This window comes from Pleurodeles waltl, chromosome 3_1 (genome assembly GCF_031143425.1).
Source record: "Pleurodeles waltl isolate 20211129_DDA chromosome 3_1, aPleWal1.hap1.20221129, whole genome shotgun sequence".
NCBI lineage: Eukaryota > Metazoa > Chordata > Amphibia > Caudata > Salamandridae > Pleurodeles > Pleurodeles waltl.
In genome coordinates, this window is record NC_090440.1 from 1,467,151,860 (window position 1) to 1,467,169,112 (window position 17,253).

The 17,253-nt window shown below is 40.9% G+C and overlaps 1 protein-coding gene across 1 annotated transcript in view; it reads right to left on the reverse strand.

Annotated features, from left to right (window-relative positions):
• The window catches only part of LCT (lactase), a 364,432-nt gene extending 351,090 nt beyond the window's left edge, over window positions 1–13,342 (reverse strand). The window contains exon 1 of the mRNA XM_069225073.1: window positions 12,715–13,342. Coding sequence (XP_069081174.1) covers window positions 12,715–13,267 — 553 coding nt within the window. The 5' untranslated portion in view covers window positions 13,268–13,342. The remainder of the gene's footprint in view (window positions 1–12,714) is intronic.
• Window positions 13,343–17,253: the final 3,911 nt, after the last annotated feature.

The window sequence follows — 17,253 nt, forward strand, 5'->3', positions numbered from 1 at the left end:
GGCCGGCGGGCGACCGCCAAAAGATTGCCCGCCGGCCCAGCGGGAAAGGCCCTGCAACAATGAAGCCGGCTCCGAATGGAGCCGGCGGAGTTGCAGGGGTGCGACGGGTGCAGTTGCACCCGTCCCAATTTTCACTGTCTGCAATGCAGACAGTGAAAATCTTAATGGGGCCCTGTTAGGGGGCCCCTGCACTGCCCATGCCACTGGCATGGGCAGTGCAGGGGCCCCCAGGGGCCCCACGACACCCGTTCCCGCCATCCTGTTTCTGGCGGTGAAAAACGCCAGAAACAGGATGGCGGGAAGGCGGTCGGAATCCCCATGGGGGCGCTGCAAGCAGCGCCGCCATGGAGGATTCCCCCAGCTGGGGGCAATCCGGCGGAAAAGCGCCGGACCCGGCTGGACGACCGCGGCTGTCGGAATACAAGATGAAGCACCGCCAGCCTGTTGGCGGTGCTTCAGCCGGCCCCCACCCTGGCAGTCATAGACTGCCAGGGTCAAAATGAGGCCCATAGTTCATGATCAAGATGCTGCACCTATCTTTAGTGCTACAGGTAAAACAGAACTAACATGCCATGCATATAAAATCCCATCTCACTGCACAGCACCAACTGTCCCTAACTTAGGGCCATATGTACGAACACTTTTTCCCATAGACACAGAATGGGGAAGAACCTTTGCTACATCTGGCCCTTAAAGTATACATAGCTAGAACGTGGCACACTAACAAAATAACAAACTCAACACTTGAAACCTTTGCAGAAAAAGGCATCCCAGACACCTTACTAGTTACACTCACAAAAGAGCATTTCATACTATGTTACAATCAAAATAATAAGAAGGAATTTTAATATTTGTTACAGAACAAAAATTCTAAATATGAAAGCAATGCCTTATATGACTAATTGATGGCACCTTTAAACATGCCCACCACCTTACTACCACTTGTATCCATGGACAACTACATGACAATAATATACTATTATTATTTGCTTTACTATCCAATAAAACTGCCTGCCTAACTTATGTGGGAAGAATACAGTGGATAATGATCCCTAACTGTTTCAGGACAAAGGCCCTCACCCTCCCAATACGTGACATGCTTCATCCTTGGGCTCCCCAGGCACCAGTTCAATGGATCAAGGTGCATGCTACTACCCACAAAATTATAAGGGAGCTTGTGGGGAGGAACACTGTATTACTGCTCCTAGGACAAGTTGTGCAGTACACAAACGCATCCCTTGTTCTTTGTAAGGGGAGCTACATGTTTATGTTTAGTTGTAGTTCCATTTCCATGCATGTGTTGCTGCTGGCAGAATGAGGCACTATGAGCACTGCTGCTTCCAAAAAGGCAACGCATTCCTTAGCTCCGACTACCTCTCACATTATGAATCCCCCATTATGTAAACCTTCTGTAGCTATTCTAGGGTTGCCTTATTGCATAGGATAAAAGAAATCAATATGTGCAACCCAATAGGCCTGGGAACCTGCGTAATAATAGAAGTTACTCCCTCGGAGTAAATGTTTACATTCTTTACTTCAGCACATGAATAAATCAGAAAACACATACATTAGAAAAGTAGTCATTTAATCACTATTGTATTAATGATATCCAACCTGTACAATGTGTATATAGCAGGTGCTTCAAAGGATGGCTCAGTGATAGTGATTAGTGGCAGGAGTGACAAGAAGTGCTCTGTACCTTTCAGAAGATAGCCAATGTTGACTGCAGAGCGTTTAGAATTTGCAATCCACAGACTATGATTAGTGTTCAGGATTGAAGGCTGTACATTTAGTGCATTTTGATAATATAATCAACATATATATGTACATCTCCTATACCATGATTCCTGACTAGGGGTGTCATCAGTACAAAACGAGGTAGCAACTTCTAGCACAGTGCAACCACTCAGCGGGTTGGTTGTACTGATGGGGTCTGGGATGGAGCACCAGTGCTGTAAATATCCAGGCATTATTTCAAGTCATACTCAGATGAATACTTAACTTTTAAGTGAAATAGCTGTGAAAGAGGTTTTTACATTATTTTGGCCTGATGAAGAATCAGTTCAAGAATCACAATATAGGGAGTCAAACTGTCGGCATACATCTATATGTTGACTGTATTATATTGGATGTAGCACGTAACCCCCAGCCAATTTAAACATTTTGCTATTTCACTGGATAGTGTAACATGCATGAGGGCTGTCAGACCTGGCACATGCACCAGTACCCCATTGGGCAATGGTACAGCATTGGCTCAGTAATTGGCAGGTACCCCAGCCCTCTGCTCTTTCTTATTATGGGGATACGGTGGACCAATCAAGTTGGTTGTATCTACATTCATCCTGCAGTCCTCTGTGTCCCTGCTGTGTAGATGAATAAAGAGGAGTCACTCGTGACATCCTGGCCAACAAACCATAAGTCAAAGGAGCAAGCCTTGGGGAGGTCGTGAAAGTCTCAGGTCATCTGGTCAGCTCAGCCACTCCCCACTCCCCCCTAATCATTTCTCCTCTGCATCACACTAGATTTTCTTGCTGCTATCCTGACTAATATGTTCTGGGTGCAGGAGATACTTGTTGTTAAAGCAATACTACCCTGCCCTGTTCTGTGGGTGAAGTAAGATTAGATTTCTGCTATTTATTCTGTGGAGGTTCTATGTGTGGAAGGCATGTGTGCCCATTTGTTACCTATGTTGTAACTGCTTCATTTGTGTAAGGAAGATTACATTACTACTGCCTATATGTTCTAACCCATTCCACTTCTCACCCTCAACACAGACTTTCCTCTTGAATTCCTTTCCTCCATAAGTGTCTGTTGGCGAAATGCCCGGCCTTCTTGGCTCACCCCTTTGTGCTCAGCCAGTCCTAAATGGCTTCCTTTTACAACTCACAGTCATGTTTGATAAAAAAAAGTCATTGAATCAAGTATTGCTTTACACAGAGTGTGGATTGTCCGTACTTCATTCATGGAGGAATTGGGCTTGCACTGTGAGGCTGGGGGCCTTCCTGTGTAGTTCTCATTTAGAGAACCCAGGTATGTCTGAATGAAGACGCAAACACCGACATAGGTGTTTGGACGTTAAAATGATGATACATACAACCAAATCCAGATACACATCAGACATCCATTCATGAAATGTTTCTCCTTTCTGGGTGTACTAGAGGTCAACACAATTTATTTAAGAGTTTGATAGAATACGTGATTGACGACGGCTGTCCTGGAATTAAGAGAAAAAATTAATGTATTTAGAAACTCAGCCCATGAAATGGCACTTCTCCGGCCTCTTTGAGGTTGTCTCGATGCGCAGAGTGTTATCTGCTGATTGTAGTTTTAGCCACTTCCAAGAGCTGTGTATGGATCAGTGGCCTTGAAACCTCTTCCTTCTCTAACAAAATCTTAAAGGGTTTTTTTATCCCACTTTTCCCTTTTTCTTTATGTCATTGTTTTTTGTCTTCCTTCTTTATATTCTTTTTCCCTTTCTCTGGGTCAATAGTGGATCATGAAAAATGAATCCGAGTGGCCAAAAATGAGTACCGGTGCCCACCACCTGCATGAACAGCATAAATTTTGCACTTTACAGTTTAAGCAGTGGGCACTGTGATTCAGCCACGACATGCATGGTAGTGATTATGTAATAGTTTATAGTGTAAGTTAATTAAACCCATTTTCAATATTACTGCTAGGAAAATGTATCAAATTAACAAAGATTTGTTGTTAAAACTTTGTAAAAACAATGAAGATTTATTTGATTCATCGTTAACAGTTTGTATGTATAACCCGTAGTCCAGCCCTGATGTCAACCTATATACATCATTTGTTCTGTAAATGTTACTATACAACCAATATACTTATTGGTCAGGGAGCTAACACACAAGACGGTTGCATCTTTAACTGTCCATACTCCATTAAAAAAAAAAAAAGATCTTAAATACTTTCTCCTGAAATCTAGCGTTCGGGGGCACAGACATAGGATGTGCTCCGTAGTTTTCTCCTTAGTGTCACCTAGGAGACACTTTCTATCCCTGCAGTTAGGTTGAATTCAGCGACCTCAAATGAAAAGAGTTGGATATAGGAGAGTTGGACTCTAAGAAATGATTTTTTAAAGTTTGGAATCAATGGTTGAGCCCGAGTAATTCTTCTGCCTTTTCATTTTATATGAACATTCTATATAGTGTGAGGAGTTGTGTTTTGTTACAGGTCTTTTATCCAGAGGATAGAATACTGGTTTTATACTTTCATTTATCAAGGATTCCCGAGTCTGTGTCATTGCCGATATTAATGGGAGGTTACTACATGTTATCAAACATGTCAACCCCCTCCTAAGTCATCACTCGTCCTTTGTCCAGTGATGAAATTACATTTTATTTTATTATACATTTCAAAATATTTGGATCTGCCTTAAAACAGTCACATAATTAATTACATGTGTTTGATTCAATGCTTGTAAATGAAGAAGACCAAGTTTGAATCTTATCCAACAGTGAGACACTAATGGTCTTAAACTGAGGCCTTTCGTATGAGTGTGAATAATGTGTTCACGTTCACCAAAGTCTGCTCTGTGAGTATTATTGCTTTGTAAAATAGAACGGAAGCTATTTCGGCTGATAGAACAGTAAAGGTTGCACTGATCGCCCCCTGCGTATCTTTTTGAAAAAAGTTTGATGATGTGTTTTTATCGTCTCCTTGTGAAATGACCAGTTTAGTATCAGTCACTTTCCTGCGAGGTAAGTGTAAGGGGACAAGTGCTTGCTTGTTTTTAGGTTCAGCTAGGCAGTGCGCAAGTGCTATTTTCGACATGTTGTAATCTACATCTGTGGGATTTACCACGCCTATCTCATGCCCATCACTTTCATTCCTTCCTTGGCCTGCCTTTCAAAATGCCCTTGATTTAGTAGGAAAATGCTTCGTGTTTGTCCCACGTTGAGGCTGCTTTGTGACCACCTTGCAGACTAACCCTTTTAGATGGATGACTGCACTATTGGCCATATAGCTTAGTGTGGTGCACTATTTTTATCTTTTGCCTCGTTGCCATATATGGTTTATTCCTCTTCTTTGTTTTGGGCATGCGGCTGTTTCTTTGTGATGTCTAAGCGCTTTACATAACTACTCATATAGCACAAACTTGATAAGAAGAGCCTACGTGAAGTTACATATTGTGCGACTTTGTTTCTACGAATATCTTCGCTTTATGTAGTTTATTAAATCTGTCATATCTAAAACATGTCTTCGGGTGCTAAATCAGTCTATGAGTGAGCATTTTTTTGCTTCGACTTCAGAAGCTTAAAGAGGAGGAAGGTGGTGGTTCTCGCACGATGCTCTTTCATAGATGTATATTTTATTTTGCTGGAAATGACAGGTCTGTCTGGGGCATCAGTGCCGCAGGCTTCCATTGATTGATTTTCTAAGCACTGTTAGGGAACTCCGCCTGCCTCATGAAAGTAGCTCTGTCAGGAAACCATCAGCACCTGGAGCCTGAAAGAACTTGCTCTGAAAAGATAAACACGTCCCACATGCACACAAAAGACAGATTTACATAGCCTTTCACAATGAGCGCGCGGCTCAGTTGTAAATAACGTTCACAGACGATTTAAAATCTGTTCAGGACATGGTGTGGCCCTGGGGAGCAGATACGTTGCCTGTCAAAGACTGGCTTTTTGACGAAGATCTGGATGCTTTTCTGCTGACTGCAGGGAACGACTATCAGAAAGAAATGACGAAGGGGCGGCACTCGAAAGCAAGAAAGATGTTTAACGATTTCTACAGCCCCCACAAAATCTTGCATAAGGGCATCGAAGTGATATCATACAATGATAGTTCCTGGCGAATAAGTTTGAGCTGGCTGGATGTGGTCTTCTTTAGCAAACAGCGATTTGGTGGATTTTATTTGCTGTAAGTTGTACCTGGAGATCTCGATGGCCCACCTTCGTTTGACCTGTCCCAATATTTGAAAGAAACATGATACATTTCCTGTTCCTTCTTATCCCTTACCTGGTCCTTTATTGTTGTAAGAATTTAATTCCTAAGTTTCACAGCAAACAGATCACCCAGGTCAATATTACATAAAGTTTCCACTGGTGTGAAGTAATAAAAAAAAATGCTTATGTGACAGGGAATGGAACAAACACATTTCGCCCCAGCTCACAATAAATCAATATCTTTGATCCAGTCTGAAAATAAAGAAAGCACATTGTGAAGCAACTATAAAAACACATGACGTCTTTGCGAGCAAATCAGTAATGTTCAACAAAAACAAATGCTCCACAATTACCCACTATTAGAAGAATGAAGGTAATATGTTTTTCACCGTTTGCACTTTATTTGTGATCTGATATAGGGTACGTTGGCTGTAGGACCCAGTGTTTCACCAATGATGGCTTCTAGGGATGTATGATTTCAAATGAACTAAAGTGTAAGAGAGGGTCTGTATAAAGAGATATAGTGCAGGATGCAAGGGTTGGTGTTAGGCAGCACTTGGACAGTAGAGGTGACCTACTTAATGTGCTGACTTAATAATAACCTTTATTACACATAGGTCTAATTTTTCTCGACCCTGTAATTACTGTTGAGGTGGGTCCCATCTGGAAGACAGAAACTCTCCAAGGAAAATACTGTGATTGCAGGCCCACTCACTTATCTTGGTTGTTGTAAATGGGTCTGACATTCCTAATATCCTCCTGAACTATTCGATCCAAATTCTAAATGTGTTTACATATAATATTCATGGATAGTGATCTGTGTTTTCATTACTTGTAACACAGCAGCAGCTCACTAATATTACTGCAAATAACCTGTGTGATGCCCACCCATAGCTCATATGTGAGGTCCTGTTTTGGTTTTAAAGAACCTTTTTTAAAGGATGCTGCATGAAACAAACACTAAATTTCTCTGAAAATGTCCCTCCCACATATTAAAAATAAATTACAAGAAAACGATATTAAAAACAATCTAAGCAATATGCAAGGTCATGAGGGCAAGACTCTCTTCAGTAAATGGAAGTGCTTTAGTTATATATAGGGCCACTGGAATTATGTGGCAGAGGGGACCAAATTATGCGGCAGGGTTGACCAATTTAAGTGTCGGGAAATGTCCAGTTATGCATTTACATAGCCAACAGCTCTAACTCAAGCAAATGTGAGACCTATTGCTTTGCAAATTATTGTGTTATTTTCCAGCTGCCAGACAAACCTCGGTTTAATACAGACAAAGGGGATTGTTAGGCTTTGTTAAAAATATATAATAAACTATTCTGCTTGTTATTTGCATGCAGTCGATACATAACAGTGCATCCCTTTCAAGCTTGTATGTGTGTGTAAAGTTGTTCCTGTTATTTTTTTGTTCAATCCCAGCATGTTCCATGTCTGAGTTCTGGCATGCTAAATGTCTCCCTGTGGACATGTTATTTGTTCCAATGTCAAATAATTTTCTGTTTTCCTTTGTTCTGGTCTTGAGGCCAGATGAATAACCATTACATTTTGCGAGTCTCTAATCATGACTTTTTGCAAGTCGCAATTAGGGACTTGCAAAATGAAACGTCCAAATGTGTCTGAGACACATTTAGCGATTCCCAATGGGGTTGCAAAGACCTACCTCATCAATATTCATGAGGTAGGTCGCAAATTGCAACCCCATTGGCAATGGCTGCACTCACTGGCATGGTGGCCTGCTGGGGACAGCAGATCACCATGTTTGTGAATGCTTTTTTAATAAAGCTGTTTTTTTTTTCTATGCAGCCCGCTTTCGTTGAAGGAAAACGGGATGCATTTAAAAAAAAAAAATGAAAAGTTTTCTTTTCAGAGTAGGCAGTGGTCTGTGGGACCACTACCTGCTCTGAAAAAATATTTTTGCTTGCATTTACAAAAGGGAAGGGGTCCCATGGAGACCCCTTCCCGTTTGCGAATGGGTTACCACCAACTTGAAGTTGGTGGTAAATGCAATTGTTTTGCGACTGCATTCACAGTCGCAAAACAATCTTACATGGCCATGCGACTTGCTATTAGGAAGGGACGACCTTGGCACGTACCTTCCTAGTAGCGACACACAAAAAAATTTAGCGATTCAATAATAGATTACCAAATCGCTAAATGGAGTCTGATATCCAGAAATGCTTATTTCTGGTTGCAAACGGCCTGATTCTGTGAATCAGGCTGTTTGCATTCAGGAAAAAGCATTGTACATCTGGGGCCAGATGTATGTTCATTTCATTTTGTAAGTCTCTAATTGCGACCTTTTGCGAGTCACAATTAGAGACTTGCAAAATTAAATGTACAAATGTGTCTCAGATACGTTTAGTGATTACCAATGAGATTGCAAAGACCTACCTCATCAATATTCATGTGATAGGTCACAATTTCTGACCCATTGGGAATGGCAACACTCACAGGGATGGTGGCCTGCTAGGGACAGCAGACCACCATGTCTTTGCTTTTAAATAAAGCAGTTTTAAAAAAGATGCAGCCAATTTTCCCTAAAGGAAAATGGGATGCATTTCAAGCAAAAAAAAATGAAAAGTTTTCTTTTCATTTTTTCAGAGGAAGCAGTGGGTCAGTGGGACCACTACCTGCTCTGAAAAAATATTGATGCTTCCATTCACAAAGGAGAAGCGGTCCCTGCGGACCCATTCCCATTTGCGAATGGGTTACCACCAACTTGAGGTTGGTGGTAACTGCAAATGTTTTGCAACCACATTCAAGGTTACAAAACATTCCTACATGCCAATGCAATTTGGTATTTGGTATTTGGAAGGGACGCCCTAAACATGCTCCTTCCTAATACCAAATAGCAAAAGCAAAATGCGATTTGGTAAACAAGTTACTGAATTGCATATTACTTTGATACTTAAATGGGCCATTTGCAACCGATAAAATGCTTTTTACATCTGGCCCTTGGCCGTTTGTATCAGCATGCAGATAGATGTCCACTGGATGTGATTTTTCTCAATGATGTGTTCACCTTGAAGGAGTTGACACCATTATCTTCCCTGTGCTTGTGTGCATGTCTCCCTGACTCAGAATTTATTTTGTGCTATTCTGTGTAAGTATACGCAGTCCTAGTGTTTCAATGAATGTGTCCTGGTCACAGTAACTGAAATCCTAAGTCTAATTTACAATATTGATGTGTTATTGGTAGGCAGTTATTTCTGCCCCCTTATTAGGGTGACCACTGCTAGAGCAGGTGTTTTGATAAAAAATATTAATGATTGTTTAAGTATTTGGATAACACGTTTGTGTAGAAAATGTAATAACTTAGAAAAATAATGCAATCATTTGAAAATCTGATCACAAAGAATGGTCACCAATGTTAACGAAGTGAACTAATCAATGATTTAATTTTATGAATTGTTGAATATATGTGAGACTAATGCTGTAATATCTCATATTAAGGGTTATGAATTAAGCTTTAGCTTTATTAATTGTAGGCCTTAACTTAGCAAGTGTCTTGGCTTATTTGCGAGGCCTCATGTAAAAGCTGTATTTCTTAGCGTTTAATAAAAATGCTGACCAAGCGAGTTGAACTGTGAATCTCTATTGTATTGTTTAAATGTGCTCATAATGGAAGCTTTTCGTGTTAACCGACTGCTAGGAGATGATGTTCTTGCTAATGCAACATTTTATGTGTAATGTGTGTGAGACTGACTTTCCCATGACAAGAACAATGAAGATACTGACTAGAGTAGAAGCTGCAACAATATTGTTACCTGACAAGCCGGATGATGAGGACATCGCAAGACGAACCAATCAACGATATGAGAACAGAGAAATATTAGAATTCATAGATTTGGGCTTTTAGTTTTCTTGGACAGAGTGTGAACATACGATTAACTGACCAATAGGGATTTAGGGGATAGGTTTAACAATTTTGACTTAACGACACTGCACAGTGAGAAGACAGACATTCTGCCCATATTTTCCTGACTGAAAGGTTATTACTTTCATATGTGTCTTTACTAGAGACATGCTTAACTTTGCCCTTTTAATTTCTGATGCTTTGCTGATCGACTGATGTCCTGAAGACGAAGACTGATTCTGCTTTGCTGATCCACCCTGAAGATAGGTATATTCCAGATTGTGATTATTATGCATATTTGTTTTTTCTTTCCAGGTACCAACTGCGCTATTTTGATAGAACTATAGTTAGATATTTTCCAAATTTGTGTTACTAAATTGTTTTGCATGAAGCCCAACATGCTGATGCTAATTTGACGTTAGTTTAGGATTCTCACTAATGACTTGTGATAACAGGGATTAAAGCTTTGTGAATTTCTCTGCAAAACTTCATCGTTGATGCAGCTGACTTTGCTATTGATTTCCACCATAACCTTAGAATGGGTTGTACTGTAGTTCAAGCTTTGATTAGATTGCGTTTCTTCCGCCGCTTTGAACAACCAGTATTGTTTCTGTATGTGTTTCATTTTATTTTGAGATTAATCTACATGACCTTAGCGTTGTTAATATAGTGAAATAAACATTCGAAACTTTTACTAAAGGTGTGGTTATTTATGACTGAAAGGTCATGGTGCGCGATAATTACTGACTCCATTGATTATTGATTACTAATGATTATTGATTATTGTGTATTGATTATTGATTATGTAGGGGATCTATGATAATGGCACCTTATTTGCGAGTCAAAAGGTTCATCGACCTATTTGTGTACCCTTGTTAGTTTACTTATTGAGGTCAGGTGCTCCAACACCACCTCCCTGCTGGTCATTGCAGACACAGTTTCATGCTCTGGACGTTTGTATGACAGCCTCATGAATGTTGTAGTCTTGTTTTGCTTCCAATGAACTTAGGGGCATATTTACATGGAACTGCTGCAGCACTGTGCCACAATTGGCAGTGCCACACAGCGTCAGTTCTGAAATGCAGGGATGCATCGTATTTACAAAAATATGGCGCACCCCTGTGTTTCTCCTAGCGCTGGCGAAAAATTTAGCTGCCAGCACAAACACAGGCCTCCTTGCACCATAGTGCAAGTGTGTCTGCGTTGAAGGAAATGATTGTTTATGTGCAGGAAAGTGTCCCTTTGTGCACATAAACAATCTACAATGGCAATTTGGCACTTCTATGGGGCATATATACAAGAAAGTGGTGCATCACTCCTGATGCACCAATTTTTTTGCGTCCCCCTGCTCCCACCTGACGATACCATGTTTGTGGCGTTTTTACAATATAGTGCACCCAGGCGGTCCTTACCTCAACATCATCAAAAGTTCTGGTGCTGTTGTAGCTCTTTCCTGCACTAGGGCCAAAAATGTTGGCGCTAGTGCAGCAAAGCACAGGGAGGGCCACTCGTAGGCCAGTACAGGAGGGTTACAATAATTCATGGCCTTTTTTTCTATCTAAAGGAAAAACTAGGAGAAATATAAGTATTTCTCCTCGTTGTGACACGCTAACCCCACCCCTGGGGTGGCGTCAGTTTGTGCCGCTGCCTCAGATTTACGATTCCTTGTAAATCTGGAGCAGTGTCAAAAGCAATGGGTGTTGCAGTGGAACGCCCACAGAAACACCCATTGCACGCCCCTCTGCCTCAGAAAACTCTGTCAAAGGGGCCCATATATACAAAGCGGCAACTCCGCTTCACAAAAAGTGACGCTCCAGTGGCGCTAGTGGCTTGTAAATATGTCCCTTATTATGCAAGCGCACAAAATTGGAGATAGTATCTGTAATGAGTTAGGCCCCCCTGCTCTGATACAGTGCTAGCATGCTCACTGTCCTAGTGTAAGTGTCTCCTGTGTCATTGTATGTGTCAAAAGTAGGTATCTGGCGTCACCATAGTTCCTGGCGCATGTTTAGGTGGCAGCATGTTTCTTTTCTTTTTGTGGCACATTATGCAATAAAATATAACACACCTGCTTGCCAAGTCTAGACCTGTAGGCTTTGTTAATGCTTGCTACATTTTTATGCTCCCAGGGAGGGAGCTGACATTGCATGAAGTTCCTTATGTAAACAGCCCTCTTTCTTCCAACCGCTGCCAGTTCAAAGGTTCACAAAGGGTTGTTTGATGGTGCATCAGGGACATACCGCTGCCATCCTGCCACTTCGCATATTTTTATTTTGATGACCAGGCTCAGCAGTGGCACAGAAGGTCCCGCTCAAGGTAGGATTTACGGGATGATATTTAAGATGGAAGCTAAGGCGAAACTGATAACATTTTACATTCTTGAGTAAACAGAACTATCAAACTTCCAGCATCAAAAGAGATTGTTGCACAATTTGAAATATAAATTTGTATCACAACGAATCACAAGGTGAACGCATCTCCACTCCAATGAATGCATCAGCAAAGCAGCATAAATTGATGGATGGAAATATTGGAACCAGTCTGAACAACGGTTTTAACTGGGATGCAGCATTTATCAAACTAACACATTATCAAACAATCGATCAGTCTTGCTTTTTCTGCATAGAAACACTTTAAGTAAAAACGTGAGTCATGTAAATTAACTTAGTAAAGTAAAGAAATAGGCTCTAACTTTTTACTTTAGATATTCAGTATCACATCACTTGCCTAGCTTCGGAATGATAGCGGTTTAATTTTTAATTTTTGTATGTTTTTACTGAACAGCGCTCTCTTACTTTGCGTCTAAATTCATGCTTTACGAAAATAGGTAATAAAATAAAAAAAAATAAGCAAATGATTTATGGTGCTTATGTGGTGTATAATTTAGAAACATGTTAAACAGTGTGTGGCAGCTAAAATCAATGCTTGTCCTACCTTTTGAAGAATATTTTTTATGATATAACTCGTAGGTTTTTTTATGAACCAGAGTCTGCAGAAATAAAAGTCCTTTATCTGGGGAGGTGACTTCCATGGTAATCCAGGTGTCTACCAAGTCTCCGAAAACCTGGAATGCGAAATCGGCGTAATCCACAAAGAGGTCCGCCAGGATCCGGTTCTCCCATGTTCCATAGCGCGCAACGAGCAATGGTGGCAACTCTTGGTGCTGCAGAATGACCACAGGCTTGATGTTGGCAGCCGCAAGTGTCTGGAGAAGTTTTCTGTAGCACTGCACCTGGTTTTCATCTGGATTTTTTGTGCTTCCCTCTGGAAGAAGGTCGGCCCACGACAACCTTAGTTTGTAATGGGTTGCCCCGCTTTCGTGTAAGACTGAAAAGTAATTCGCCAGGTAGTTTGGAAATGGCCCCTGGCACACACCATACTCTACTGGGAGGAGACCGCTGTTAACATCCTGCTTCATGGAGGACGTATTCTCTTCATTTAATTTTTCCAAAATGTCTTTCGTTAATGGCCCCGCAACCCCAATCATATTTTTTACCACTTCCCATTCTATCCCCTGACAGGCGACACAGGAAAGAGACAGGAGGAGCGCCCTCCAAAAAGCCTCCATGATGGAGCGAGTAGGTCAGGTAGAGATCTACTGTCATATATATACTTCGCAGCAACCATAAAAATAACAGTGATTTCGCCTTATCTACCAGGCAGATAAAGAAACTGCTGGTGTGCAAACATGATAACACCAAAGACGGTGGCCTTTGCGACGATCACGAGGATAGCAAACATCAACAAGGTGATCCCAGTGTCTTTCTTTTTGATATATATTTATATATATATATATATATATTGATAGATAGATAGATAAATATATATACACAGATACAGACAAAGAGAAAGATTCTATACCAACAGATATTCTGACTGTGTATGTCAGCAGCAGTAATCTTCTCTGCTTTCCTGCTTTGGAGGAGGAGCGGGGACAGCAGGGCCTGGCAGTCATTTAGGTCTTTCCATAAATTGCTGGCGACCCTTGAACCTTTCCCTTAGAGATTAATGACTTTATCATCTCATGTCTGGAAAACTTGCTTCACCAGACCAGTAGTCTGTTACCGACACTCATTATGTGCTAAAGGTTGAGATTTAGAGGCATGATCATGGTTTTCAGATTACATTTATATATTTTGATAACTTTGAAAGACGTATCATTTTCGCTTTTTATCTTTCTACCTTTTCACTCTTTTCTTTGCTTTTTTTCTTATTCATATGGATATGGGGGCAGATTTACTAATGTTTCACGCAACTCAGAAAGTCAGGTTTTTGCGCTGTGTGAAAGACAGCCAGTAGAAATAAGCCATATATACAAAGATAAATCAGATTCCTGCTGTCTTCTAGCGCTGGTGCACTGGATGCGGCCTCGCACCAATGCATCCAACCTTGCACCCTGGTGGAAGGGTGCCTGTGTTACAGGAAGTATTGTTTTACCGCAGGAAGGGACCCTCCCCTGCACAGAAATAATCTTTAGAGGAATTTGTATCTTTCTGTGAGTGCTGCAGAATCCAACACACGTAGAAAGAGGAAATAATAAAGAGAAATACATTTATTTCTCCTCGCTATGCCTGCCTTGGGAACGCATACCATTTTGATGCATTCTCAGATCTGCCCATGCTCCACCAATGGAAAGCTTCCCTGGGGCACTGTACTGTAAGGCACCAACCTGCGCTGCCTTACGTTACTCCAAATTCACACCCTAGGACCACGCACAGTATATCTGATTTTGGTGTTGCGCTGCCCTTGTGCTACCTTGTATGATGCAAGGGCATGAAACACTTTGGTAGATCTAGCCCTCAATTATATGCAATTTATACACTGAATAATGTGCACCCAGGAAAACGTGTCAATCTGTACAGATACATGTAGTGCTATAGATGGGTGTGTGTTTATGTAAGTTTTGGGAAATCACATACATTCCCAGTAATACACCTGGAAAGCTATGCCAGTGACATTTTTGAAAACTTTTCTCTGCTTGGAAAACGTTCCATTATGAAGAAAAACCTTATGTCATCGTGATATTTAGGGGTGTTTATTACCTTTCTTAAGTTGAAAGGTGCTTTATTACAACCCTTTGCTGGAGAAAACATTCACCAATTTAGGGGAAGGAAAAAGCTGCAATAACGCAAGGGAGTCTGTGTTGTCGCTAGACAGACAAAAGTTCACCAGCACAAGGAGAGGACAGGAATGCGTCATATAATGTTAAATATGGCACATCCCTGCCGTCTCCATTTCACGCAGCACAGCAAGTTGCCTTGCTGCGTTGCATGGATATTTGATAAATCTGCTCCTGTTTTTTTTTTTTGTAAGAATTAGTTTGTTCAATAACTTGCTAGTTCATTATATATTCAGTTTCAGTCTAATAAGAGAGCAAACGTCAACGTACAAACTAAAAATTACAGGTTGTTTATGTATTTACTTCTGTAAATAACCTAATTGAAGAGTCCCATTACTCAGGGGGAACAGCTCGTATTGCTATTCTGCCTGGCACCAATCTTACTCATTTCTTAGTGACTGCATCTGTCCAGGCATTATTTGGGATGCTAGGCCCTTTGCATTTGCTCCTTGCAGGGTATTAAAAGGCATCTAAGTTGATTTCTCTAGTTCTTTGATGCACTTGTCTTGACTGGGTCACACGGAGGGAAGGTTAACTTGCTACAGATCCTTTCCTACAGCCAAAGTGACCAGGAGGTTGGTTCGTAAAGACGATATCTCCAGGTCCGGTGAGCCTGACCACCCAGAGCAGACTGGTGTCTCTTCAACATTGAATAAATAAAGCTCTTAAATCTTCCGTACGTGATAGACTTATAGGCCCGGACAAATTGATAATTGCTCGTAAACATTTTACAAAAGTGGGTAAACAGAGTCTCGGTTTTTTTTCAGTGGACCTAGTATTGTCTCCATTTCGGACATAGCGTCTTCAGAGCTCACCCACTGGTCTTAGTTGAATTTATTTGATTACAGATATGGAGTACTTTTTCACAAATCACTGAACACATACAGTAAAATTTATTTAAATATAACAAAAAGCAAACTTGCGTGCACAATACAGCTTGTAAATTGGTATCTACAGATTCTGTAAAAGCAATCTGCAGATAATCCCCGAGCTGCTTTCAAATACTAAGAGATGTGTTGAAGGGGCGGGAGGATTCAAGTGCATATTTTGGGATGCAGCGATATTAGAGACCAGAACTTAGGCAAGCACAGAGTGAGGTTGGAGCAAGTTAGAGGACCAGGTAATGCCGAACAGAAAGTTTGCAGGGATTGGTAAGAGGTCAGCAAGCTTGAAAGGTACATAGAGAGTGCAGAATTCTGACGAATATATAATTATTATGACTATAAGTGATAGAAATCTAGTAGCAAGTGAAGACATGAAGAAGAGAAATATGCAAAGAATTGGTAGAATCAGATAGTGTGCAAACAGAAGAGTGAACAACAGTAATAGTCCAAATAGCATAACTAAAAGAGTTTGAGGTAGACATTTGCCAGAAAAAAAAGGAAAATCAGTTTAAATCAACACGATTGAATGACTGCAGCAAAAAGGCCTTGGAAGTAACAGAAATGGAAGATGTGTCTATTTTACAAGCAGAAGACACAGGAACAAGAAAGGAGGAACATGATCAGTGAGTGATGGGAACAAATGAAAGTAAAGGACAGAAATACCTAGAACATAGTCACTAATTCACAACTCTGTTGAAGTTAGACAAGCTGATAGGCATGTATGAAGAAAGGTTATCAGTGAACAAGAAAAAATACTGGCGTTTTGTCAGATATCTCCTGTACATTGAATCCAATTAAAGGTGGTGTGCATTGTAAATAACAGTGAGACAAAAACGAGCTTTGCGTGCCAACCTAGTATTACAGTTTACATTTCAAACAGAAAAGTCCAAGTCGGAAAGAACAATAGAAATGTAGAATGTTCAACAGTTTCCTGGGGAGCCGACAGACCCAAATGCTTCAAACGAATTTTTTTTTTTTAGGATAATGAAACTGAAAAATAACATCTGAAAGTGTGAGACGGGCTGTCTCAGCAATTCCTGTCCTTGGTACTTTTTCTCTGTCATTAGGGCCAAATCATCAATGTTGCTGGACTTGGGTCAATGATCATCTCTCTGAGACTGGCTAAAGATCAACACTTTCTCCTCAGTGACTTCAAGGGTCACTAGATTTACAATCATTATAGCAGCTGGTTTATAGTCTGCCAGTTTGAAACCGCCGGTGATCTCTTCTTTAAGAGAAACCTCATGCTCACAAGGCACTTGGGCCCATATTTATACTTTTTGACGCAAATCAGTGCTAGCGCAGATTTGTGGCAAAAAGTTTACCGCTGGCTAACGCCATTCCAACGTGCCAGCCGGGCACCTTATTTATGGAATGACGTTAGCCGGAGCTGCGGCATGGTTAGCGTCAAAATAAATTACTCTAACCGGGTAGCGGAGGCGTAGGAAAGAATGGGGGTTGTGCGTCAAA